Source organism: Oncorhynchus clarkii, chromosome 22 (assembly GCF_045791955.1).
Source record: "Oncorhynchus clarkii lewisi isolate Uvic-CL-2024 chromosome 22, UVic_Ocla_1.0, whole genome shotgun sequence".
Lineage (NCBI taxonomy): Eukaryota > Metazoa > Chordata > Actinopteri > Salmoniformes > Salmonidae > Oncorhynchus > Oncorhynchus clarkii.
The window spans coordinates 19,691,860-19,703,974 of record NC_092168.1 but is presented as its reverse complement, the minus strand read 5'-3'; the positions used below and the strand labels follow the sequence as shown (position 1 = coordinate 19,703,974).

General features: G+C 42.3%; 1 protein-coding gene across 2 annotated transcripts in view; it reads right to left on the bottom strand.

The window, feature by feature from the left end:
- The window catches only part of LOC139380535 (von Willebrand factor A domain containing 8), a 100,060-nt gene extending 90,227 nt beyond the window's left edge, over positions 1-9,833 (bottom strand). The window contains exons 1-5 of one of the 2 annotated variants that reach the window (XM_071123279.1): positions 9,532-9,833; positions 9,007-9,084; positions 8,752-8,882; positions 6,230-6,340; positions 68-235 (exon numbers count right to left, since the gene is read on the bottom strand). In XM_071123279.1, the coding sequence (XP_070979380.1) occupies positions 68-235; positions 6,230-6,340; positions 8,752-8,882; positions 9,007-9,084; positions 9,532-9,670 (627 nt within the window). In that variant the 5' untranslated portion in view covers positions 9,671-9,833. The remainder of the gene's footprint in view (positions 1-67; positions 236-6,229; positions 6,341-8,751; positions 8,883-9,006; positions 9,085-9,531) is intronic. The other variant, XM_071123280.1, reaches the window with a different exon arrangement.
- Between the last annotated feature and the right edge of the window lie 2,282 nt (positions 9,834-12,115).

Here is a 12,115-nt window from a genome sequence, read left to right as displayed (position 1 = left end):
GTACGCTGGGGCAGCACACGTTGCTCAATACGCCCACACACAGCTGACACACACACACAGGTCTCACCGTCAGTAGTTTGTCGTAGCGCTGGTAGGACATGAGGAAGCGTCCGTCCTCCAGCTGCATCTCTCGGTTCTCCAACAGGTTGTTCAGAACCGGGAGAACGTTCCTCTCCGCTTTCTCCAGCCCCTCTAGAACCAGGATCCTGCCCTCTGTCGCCGCCCGCACCGCACACTGCAATACAACTTTAGTTATACAATACACATAAACTACACACTGTAAAACGACGCAAATTACATGTGATGAACTGATTGGTTTATCGATTGACTGCTAACAGGCTAACAGGACTATTCCCTGAATCCCTGTGTATCTGCAAGCACTACTACCTCTGCTTGTCCTTCCCAACCCATGTTCCAATATCGACATTATTACGTAAAAGTTTACCCTTATCTTTATAGTCAAACTGCCCCCGCTTCGTTGAACAACACAGACCTACCATAATGCTTTCCTAAGAAAGTCCTTCTGGGTCAAAACAGTCTGGCTATTTTAACACAGGCTATATTCTACCCTAACCAGACGTGTGATAGGTCTATTGTGTTAAGAAGATAAAACTGTGTGAGTGTGTGTGTGTGTGTGTGTAGGCAAATCAAACAGCTCTGACGTCAAAGGCAAGAAACTTTAGCCATCTGGGCCGACCACAGAGCGATGTTGCCATATAATTAGGTTTACATGTAAATACACGGCCCGGGTCTCTGGGAAGAGCAACCATAAAAACTATAGCTGGAACCAGATGACTATATATAAACCATTGGTCCATTTTCAGCCCAGAGAACACTGTAATCAGATAATTGGTAGAAATGTGGAGTGACGCAGGATGGCGAGAGGACGCAAAACCATAAGCAGGCCTTGTGTGTGTGCGCGTGTGTGTGTGTTGTGTGTGTGTTGTGCTGGGTTTGGACACAGAAGAGGACGACATGGTTGGAAGAGAAAGAAAAACATCCCTCAAAATACTTTCTCTGGCTTTTTATAATAAGAACCCCACAGAGCAATGGGACTGTTGCCTTGCGTTGGACATGGCCTGGAAGCTGGAGAAAAGACGCAAGAGAACTGGCTAGCTAGTAGCTGGAGTTGACTTGATAGCTACATGTAACTGCCCAAATAAAGGAAACTCCGTAATAAAATGTCTTAACAGGGTGTTGGGCCACCTTGAGCCAGAACAGCTTCAACGTACCGGGACATATATTCTACTAGTGTCTGGAACTCTATTGGAGGGTTGCGACACCATTCTTCCACAAGAAATTCCATAATTTGGTGTTTTGTTGATGGTGGTGGAAAACACTGTCTCAGGAACCGCTCCAGAATCTCCCATAAGTGTTTCATTGGTTTGAGATCTGGTGACTGAGACAGCCATAGCATATGGTTTACTTCATTTTCATGCTCATCAAAACATTCAGTAACCACTTATACCTTGTGGATGGGGACATTTTCATCCTATGTGAGTATAGCCATGGTAGACAAAATAATGGCTTGCCCAGCATTTTTATACATGACCCTAAGCATGATGGGATGTTAAATGCTTAATTAACTCAGGAACCACACCTGTGTGGAAGCACCTGCTTTCAATACACTTTGTATCCCTCATTTACTAAGTGTTTCCATTATTTTGGCAGTTACCTGTAGATCTGAGGGTTAGGCTATGTCACAGGAAGCAGGAACAAAAAGTTCCTTGATTCTTAGAGAAAGTCTTACTTGAAACGGTACGGTAGCACTCAATATTCTCAATAACCCATAATCGACTCCAGCCACTCCGTTCCTGTTGTCATGCCATAGAATAAGCTAAAGCACAAGGCTAGGGCATTCATTGGTCCAACTAGGTCATTATTGAAGGTGAGATTCCAGTCACTGTAATGACGTCTATTTGCAGATTGACTAGCCTCCTGGGTTTGAGGATGTTTAATATAATTAGAGTTGGACCTGATTTCAAAGGACCAGGTTGGTTTTTTTTGGATCAAAAAGGGACTTAGGTGGTTGGCATGGCAGGGGGCGAGGTATGTGGCGTAGCTGAATTTTAGAGAACATTTAAGCGGCCCCCATCTAGGTGGTGTAGAGAAATGTTTGCAATTTTAAGCCAATTTCCTGCAATTCCACATTTCCAAAAATGTCCCAATTTCAATTACGATCTTGTCTCATCGCTGCAATTCCCCAACGGGCTCAGGAGAGGTGAAAGTGGAGTCACGCGTCTTGCGAAACATGACCCGCCTAACCACGCTCCTTAACACCCGCCAGCCGCACCAATGTGTCAGAGGAAACACCGTTCAACTGGATACCGTGAACAGCCTGCAGGCACCCGGCCCTCAACAAGAACTTGCTAGGACGTGATGAGACAAGTAAAGACCCCCCTGGCCGAACCCTCCCCTAACCTGAACGACGCTGGGCCAATTGTGCACCGTCCAATGGGACACCCGTCAACGGCTGGTTGTGGCACAGCCCAGGAATGAACCGGGGTCTGTAGTAACGCCTTAGACCGCTGCGCCACTCGGGAGGGCCTCTTCCACACATTTCTCAATTCGATTTTTTTGCAGTTTTAAAACAAATTTCCTGCGATTCGACATATTCTGCCATGGAGCTAAGATAAAATATTGCCGTTTTAAAGCTATTATCCTGCAATACGCATTTTGTCATGACTAATGCTGTGTTATTTTGCTCAACCATAATAAAATCCATACTGCTAAATTCATTGTTTTTGGAATTTTCAATTCTCCTTGACTGTCTAGCTTTAATTTTGGTGATTGTTAGTTCTCAAAGATTATATTATAAAAATATATATTAGTCCATTATCTTTTCTACATACTTTATATCTTAAAGCATTTTTATGCCGGAAATATATTTAAAAAAATAACACTAAGAAAACACCAACTGGGCTTAGGTGGCCCAATAAAATGCTTAGGCGGCCCGCCCAAGGATTTCAATGGCAGAAGAATCTCTGGGGACAGTGATTATTTCCAGCCCTGGATCTATATTAGATGCTGACTACAAGGATGTTGAATTGGAGGAGTCTATTAGTGAGAGAAGAGAGGCAAGAAGAGAGGGGAGAGCAGATGGGTTGACACACAAAGCCTGAATATAGGTCTCCAAATGAGCGCAAGGCCCACAGGAATACACTGATGCTCTTATCAACACACCCTTCTGCTAGTACCCAATCCTGACAGAAAACCAGTTTCATGCATCCCGATCCACACACGAACAAATCTAGCCAAAACAGCCATTGCTGAAGTAAATGACAAATTTGTGAATAATGTTGACACCAATTAGCTCAATCCATAATGGTGCAGCTATTCAGCACATGTTGCCATGGGAACAATGGAAACCTGTTTTATCTTTGATGGGATGGATGGTGGCCAGCGGGGAAGAGGGGGAGGAGAGGAGGTGAAAACACTAATCCTGGTTGCTTTGTTTTCATTGGAAGAAGAAGAAGAGGAGGAGGAGGAGGAGGAGGAGGAGGAGAGGAGTAGGCCACAAAAGCAACATTGCTCTGCCTCTTCCTGCAGCAATTTGATCCTTGCAGCAAATTATACATTTGACATATTGTCTAGTTGAATAAAGTAGGCCGCAAAAATGAATTATTGCAGGATGGGTGATGTTTTCCCTGATTGAATGGCCCTCGGATCAATCATTGAGGGTCTATCATCTGAACCCCAGGGAGAGGATGATCCGAGTGCTTCCCCCTGGGGGAATCACTGCAGTTTATTAACACCCTGTCTCCATGGTGACCCAGCTGACTGTTTCTAGGCAGAGTAGAGATCAGTGGATGAGTGTCTACAGGGCTTGACATTAACATTTTGATTGTCACTTGTCCCCCCCAGGGGCAATTGTCTGGGGCCAAGTTAACCTTCCCTTTCATGTAAGAAAGTCATGACCATCATGCTTTTAGTGAAAGAGGATCATTTTGTACATGTTTATTTTTTATTTTACCTTTATTTAACCAAGCAAGTCAGTTAAGAACAAATTCTTATTTTCAATGATGGCCTAGGAACAGTGGGTTAACTGCCCTGTTCAGGGGCAGAACGACAGATTTGTACCTTGTCAGCTCGGGGATTTGAACTTGCAACCTTCCGGTTACTAGTCCAACGCTCTAACCACTAGGCTACCCTGCCGTGAGTCACCTTGCTTAGGGCGTCCTTCCCGCGAGAATTTTTATGTAGAAGGACAGAAGCTCAATTCTGGTGACTTTTTAAAAGGACATTCTACTCCAAAATTCATGAAAATAAAATTATGCTGACACCATCTAAAATATAACAGCATGGTGTTCCTCCATCTGCATTTACCCCATTTGACACAACATCCTGATTATTTTTATTATAAATGATTATTTTATTATAAATATGAATATATAAATTATTATTATTCCCTAGAATTTTTGCATAGATATTTTTTACATTTACTAAAAACTCAAAGGTTTTTTACTTGTCCCGGACAAGTGTTAATGTCGAGCCCTGAAGTCTATATGCATCCTCTTATCCATCTCATTGAACCATCATCTTATTTGGGTCAGGTTGAGAGATACAATTCCATCCATGTTTTTTAAATAATAAAAGACATGCATTGGTTTGCCTAAAAATATATCATTTGAACTGGGCAAATTTCAGGTCTGCTGAGCGCAAACATGAACGTTGCGCGTTTACTGTGAACACTGAGGCTGTACCCGCTTTAAGTTACAGTAGCCTACTTGATCATAATGTAGGCCTACTAGAGTGGCCTACCATCAAAAACAATGGAGAAAATGCAATCCATAACATTTTACGACCGCTCATGCTGTAAACACAGTGCAGTTTTAAGTGAATGGCACAGATCCATATATGGCAATAGTCTATTTGCAAATAGGCCCACTGCAGCTCTGATTGGTTATGCCGTGCGGGTCTGTGTAGAGTATGGGCTGAGTCAAGCCTATCATTGCAATAGAATCCTACTCTGGTGCGTTCTGCCGACAACAAAAATTCTTGCATAGCTAGTTTTGCATACTAAGTGTTGCATAGTTTGTTCTGTTTCAGTATGTTACATTGAAAGTGGCTAATACTGCGTTGATTCAATCACAGTTCCCACAGAAAGGGAAACGTTGATAGTGTTAACTAAGTGGAAAAACTCTAGAAAGTTGAAGTTCAATCTCATGTTTCTCTGAGCGGGCTGATATTTCTTCAGCGTGGCAGTCCTGGGGAGCTACACGCCTGCGCACAGCTTAGCGGGAACATTGGTGACAAGTCAGTAATAACATGTCCGCATAAATTCTATCCAATCTTTATGAAATATTAAGTTATTTTTAAATGTTGAGGAATGTTACCTGGCAAAATCATTGATACTGCTTTCAGATCGCAGATGTATGAGCTAGCTAGCTCACCAGCTCACAGAATGGACTGTGTCCTGGTGGATCTCACTGATCATTAGATGGTTAGTGTAGAATAGGGATGGAGGGAAAATCGATACAGTAGAGTATTGCAATATTATATTGATTCTATGACTACTGTACAAGTATCGATTCTCTAAAAAGGCAGTTATTAAGGTTGGCTAGCGCTAGTCGGCTGTACCTGCACCAAAACGTTGGTATTTCTCCTCCTATAGTTTGGCCTCAAACTTCCTTTTAAAATGGCGAGCGAACATGTTTTCAGCACTTTTATTTCAATGACTGATCAAAACGTTTTTATTTTGGCTCTCTTTCGACCCTCTGCAGCAGACATAGTGAGCAATATGTTTGGAACATCGAATCGCTATAAAATAGCAGTATCGAATCGCAATACATATACAACTGTGATAAATCGTGATACATATAGAATTGCAATACATATCGTATAGGCACCTAAGCATCATGATATAGTATCGTGTGGTCCCTGGCAATTCCCAGCCCAAGTATAGAACCAAGCCACAAATAAACCAACCAGGAAAGGGGTCTTTATATTGACAGCAGCTTATCTAACCAGTGCTGCTGAAGAGTGGAGCTTTGATCATTGAGGTGCTCTCATCGGAAACCAACAAATGAGTGCTGTTTTTAACAAGAAAGCGTATACCCATCAGCATGTAGCTGCAATGACAAAAGACTAAATGTCTTAATGTTCACACCACTGACATATCTGACCAAAGTTTTAAAACACCTTTTCAGAACTTCACATTGATAGCTATATAGTGCATACAGATAGATTGATGGACGGATGGGCTGACGGACATATGAACGGTACTCACCTGGTCTATGTAAAAGGCTGTTCCAGATCGTATCTCTCTTCTTTGTTTGAGATCTGTCTCTGTAGTGTCTCTGGACAGAGCTACATACTCCACCTCCCTCTTAGTCAGCTCCTAACCAATCAGGGAAGTCAACACAACACTTTAGAACACTTCCTAATACTAGAGTACTCCATAACACTTTAAAAACACTCAATAATGCTGTACAGTGTATACTTGCACTAATAGTAATTAGTTATCACATAGCTTTTGATAGTTTATTGTATGGTAATAGTAACTAATATTACTAGTAATAGTAACTATGGCGCTATGCTACTGTTGAACATAGGTTTTGGAAATTCACTAAGGTTTGGCAACTCCTGTAATACAGCACCACTCCCTAGATAGGCTTCAGCATGGATAAAGAGCGGCACGTCCACACTCATCACATACGCTGCTGCTACTGTCTATTATCTATCCTGTTGCCTAGTCAGTTTACCCCAACCTACAGTTGAAGTCAGAAGTTGACATACACCTTAGCCAAATACATTTAAACTCAGTGTTTCACAATTCCTGACATTTAATCCAAGTAAAAATGTCCTGTCTTAGGTCAGTTAGGATCATCACTTTATTTTAAGAATGTGAAATGTCAGAATAATAGTAGAGAGAATGATTTATTTCAGCTTTTATTTCTTTCATCACATTCCCAGTGGGTCAGAAGTTTACATACACTCAATTAGTATTTGGTAGCATTGCCTTTAAATTGTTTAACTTGGGTCAAATGTTTTGGGTAGCCTTTCACAAGCTTCCCACAATAAGTTGGGTGAATTTTGGCCCATTCCTCCTGACAGAGCTGGTGTAACTGAGTCAGGTTTGTAGGCCTATTTGCACGCACATGCTTTTTTCAGTTCTGCCCACACATTTTCTATGGGATTGAGGTCAGAGCTTTGTGAAGGCCACTCCAATACCTTGACTTTGTTGTCCTTAAGCCATTTTGCCACAACTTTGGAAGTATGCTTGGGGTCATTGTCTATTCGGAAGACCCATTTGCGACCAAGCTTTAACTTCCTGACTGATGTCTTTGAGATGTTGCTTCAATATATCCACATAATTTTCCTGCCTCATGATGCCATCTATTTTGTGAAGTGCACCAATCACTCCTGCAGCAAAGCACCCCCACAACATGATCCTGCCACCCCCGTGCTTCACGGTTGGTATGGTGTTCTTCGGCTTGCAAGCCTCCCCCTTTTTCCTCCAAACATAACGATGGTCATTATGGCCAAACAGTTCTATTTTTGTTTCATCAGACCAGAGGACATTTCTCCAAAAAGTATGATCTTTGTCCCCATGTGCAGTTGCAAACTGTAGTCTGGCTTTTTATGGCGGTTTTGGAGCAGTGGCTTCTTCCTTGCTGAGCGGCCTTTCAGGTTATGTCGATATAGGACTTGTTTTACTGTGGAAATTGATACTTTTGTACCCGTTTCCTCCAGCATCTTCACAAGGTGCTTTACCATATTCTTCTTCATTCCTTTACACTTGTGTGTATAAGGTACTTGTTGTGAAATTGTTTGATTACTTGTTAGATATTACTGCATCGTCGGAACTAGAAGCACACGCATTTCGCTACACTCGCATTAACATCTGCTAACCATGTGTATGTGACCAATACATATGATTTGAAGGTCCTTTGCTGTTGTTCTGGGATTGATTTGCACTTTTCGCACCAAAGTACATTCATCTCTAGGAGACAGAATGCATCTCCTTCCTGAGCGGTATGATGGCTGTGTGGTCCCATGGTGTTTATACTTGCGTATTATTGTTTGTACAGATGAACATGGTACCTTCAGGCGTTTGGAAATTGCTCCCAAGGATGAACCAGACTTGTGGAGGTCTCAAAAAAAAAATCTGAGGTCTTTTTTTTTTCCCCATGATGTCAAGCAAAGGGGCACTGAGTTTGGTGGTAGGCCTTGAAATACATCCACAGGTACACCTCCAATTGACTCAAATTATGTCAATTAGCCAATCAGAAGCTTCTAAAGCCATGACATCATTTTCTGGAATTTTCCAAGCTGTTTAAAGGCACAGTCAACTTTTGACGCACTGGAATTATGATACAGTGAATTATAAGTGAAATAATCTGACTGTAAACAATGTTGGAAAAAATTACTTGTATCACGGACAAAGTATATGTCCTAACCGACTTGCCAAAACGATAGTTTGTTAACAAGAAATTTGTGGAGTGGTTGAAAAACTAGTTTTAATGACTCCAACCTAAGTGTATGTAAACTTCCGACTTCAACTGTATATGTACATATCTAACTCAATGTCCTCGTAACCCTGCACATCGACTCACTATCATTGCTCATTGTGTAATAAGTGTTACAATTAATTTTTCTATTATTATATTTCTTATTGTATTCTGCATTGTTGGGAAGGCACCGTAAGCACTGTTATTCTACACCTGTTGCTTATGAAGCATGTGACAATTAAAATTTGATTTGATTGCTCAGTGGACTAGTAGAGTGAGTGTGTGTGTTTGTTTTCACCAGGTACTTCATGGCGATGGATCGTCGTAGGGGTCCAGGGGGTCCAATGAGGAACACATCCTGACCCAACAGATCCTTCTGCATGATCCAACGCAGGTGCTGGACCACAGTCTGGGGCAGGGTCTCTGACACTAAAAACACAAGGAAGGACATGCAAACACAAACTCACTGTCTCATTCATTATCTCGCTCATACACAACACACAGACAGAAATACATTGCATTGAAGGTAGAGCATATCACTGGTGCTACATACTGTGATTGATGGGCACTAGCTCTGGGTTCCTGGGCGTTTTGAGCTGGTAGGAGATCTCCCCTATCTTCACTGTGTCACCTGACACACAGAAGAAAAAAGATTGTGTACAATACAGTGATTGACGCCACACACAAAACTAATACAACGTTTGCAGGAACAAATGCCACATAAGTAAAAACCAATAGGAGTAGGCCTAACGTTAACTAGGGATGATTTGTTTCGGGAAATGTACCATGTTATGTGAGTGTGACAGTGTAATCTGATAGCTTGGATTACAGTAGTTGTAAAACTCTTAGCTAGCTAACTACCAGAACATACGAAATGTAGGTGACAGGTGACAGCTAGCTAACAATCTAGTTACTTCCATGGTGTGGCTAGCTAGCTAACTTGCTAGCCTGTTACATCAGCCCACTTTAAATATACATTTAAAGACGACAAAAGTGGGGTTTTAGGCTCAAAAACAATAGTTGAACACTATGATAATAGCCTGTAGTGTTACTATTAACGTTAGCTAGGGTCAGTCACCTGCCGATGTGTTGAGGAGTTTGACCTCATGAGTATTCCACGTCCAGCCGCCTTTGCCCAGGACAGGACCTAAAATATTCCGCATTCTCCTCGCAGCCACAGCCGCAGCCGTGCCTTTGCACAGGATCTGCGAATGCATGGTGAATTACAGAAGTTATCGAAGTCAGAATCCAAAAATACAAGACCGTTTTGACTGTTATTTAGCAATTAGCTACGTTCCCTCATGCTGGTTTCATAATGTAGCTACGCCGACAACCTTTCAATTGGCGGAAGATAATAAATGATGAACAAAATGCGTCCGTGAGAAATGTCTTCCGTAGTGGAATCACATCTACCACTTCAACTACCTAGTTCCTAATTCCACAGTAAACTAGTATCTACGCCTATTAGCAAGTATGAGCATGTAATTAACGTGGACTGTAAGTAAAAGCACAGATAGGGAAACAATCGTAATAGTGTAAGAAATTGTGTAAAAAGAAAAAGACCTAGGGCCTAAGGTGAAGGAAAGAGTTGTGCCACCAGGAATTATAGTGCGTATGGCCCAATACATCACTGGGGCCAAGCTTCCTGACATTCAGGACATATATACTAGGCGGTGTCAGAGGAAGGCCTAAAAAATGGTCACCCAAGTCATAGATTGTTCTCTCTGCTACTGAACGGCAAGAGGTACCGGAGCGCCAAGTCTAGGTCCAAAAGGCTCCTTAACGCTTCTACCCCCAAGCTATGAGGCTGCTGAACAACTAAACAAATCAAATGGCCACCCGGACTATTTACAAATGCCTCCCCTTGTTTTTGCAATGCTGTTACTCGCTGTTTATTATCTATGCATAGTCACTTTACCCCTATGTACAAATTACCTCAAGTAACCTGTACCCCCTATTTATAGCCTCATTATTGTCATGTAATTTTATTGTGTTACTTTTATTTTGTTTTTTACTTTAGTTTATTTAGTAAATATTTTCTTAACTCTATTTCTTGAACTGCATTATTGGTTAAGGGCTTGTAAGTAAGCATTTCACAGTAAGGTTCACCTGTTGTATTCGGCGCATGTGACAAGTACAATTTGATTTGATTTGATACAAGTTTGGGTTGCTTTTATTTTCTCTTCGAGCTCCAGTGAGAAACAGGGCGAAAAGGTTTGCAGGAACATTGTACAATAAATATGAATCGTAAAATAAGTTGAAACATAAAATAAAGATGACTTCAAATAACTGCAGAACTGTAGGGCCTATGCCCAGATAGGCAAACGTACTACAAGATGAACTCAACAAAATAAGTGACCTGTAGCTTGCCTTGGCCTTGGGCACACTTCTCTAGCACTACATCACACACACAAATCGTATGCAGGGTAGAGGACAGAGAGGTGATTAGCTTCACCTTAGCTTCATCTTGAACCTGGAAGATAGCAAGAGATGGTGAGTCTGGAAATTGCTAGACATTTTCAACATGAATATTATTGTAGTATAATGCATTATAAAAAATGTTCAGTAAACCATAATTCAATTTCAAATAGGCTGAGCGTTAAATTTAATCTAAACTGAAAATATACATTGAACACGCACCCAGTTCTTGGACATCCTGCTATTCGACACTCGCAACTCCTGCCATGGAGACAACATGATGCAAGTTTAAGAAAACAAACATACAAGTACAGGTATATCATGTGGCAGGGCTTGCAGACTATTACAGACAGTGCTTTGAAAGGTTGGTAATGGCTCACATCAACACCATTACCCCAGAAACCCTAGACCCAATCTAATGTGCGTACCGCCCAAAAAGATCTATTGCACTTCACACTGCCCTTTCCCACCTGGACAAAAGGAACACTTATGTGAGAATGCTATTCATTGACTACAGCTCAGCGTTCAACATCATAGGGCCCTCAAAGCTCATCACTAAGCTAAGGATCCTGGGACTAAACACCTCCCTCTGCAACTGGATACTGGACTTCCTGACGGGCCACCCCCAGCTGGTGAGGGTAGGTAGCAACACATCCGCCACGCGGATCCTCATCACTGGAGCTCCCCAGGGGTGCGTGCTCTGTCCCCATCTGTACTCCCTGTTCACCCACGACTGCATGGCCAGGCACGACTCCAACACCATCACTAAGTTTGCAGACGACACAACAGTGGTAGGCCCAATCACCGACAACAACGAGACAGCCTATAGGGAGGAGGTCAGAGACCTGGCTAGGTGGTGCCAGAATAACAACCTATCCCTCAACGTTACCAAGATTAAGGAGATGATCGTGGACTGTTGTAGACTGTTCTCTCTACTACCACATGGCAAGCGGTACCGGAGTGCCAAGTCTAGGACAAAAAGGCTTCTCAACAGTTTTTATCCCCATGCCATAAGACTTATGAACAGGTAATCAAATGTTTACACGGACTATTTGCATTGTGTTCACCCCCCCCCCCCCCCCCCAACCTGCTGCTACTCTCTGTTTATCATATATGCATAGTCACTTTAACTATACATTCATGTACATACTACCTCAATTGGACTGACCAACCAGTGCTCCCGCACATTGGCTAACAGGGCTATCTGCATTGTGTCCCGCCACCCACCACCCGCCGACCCCTCT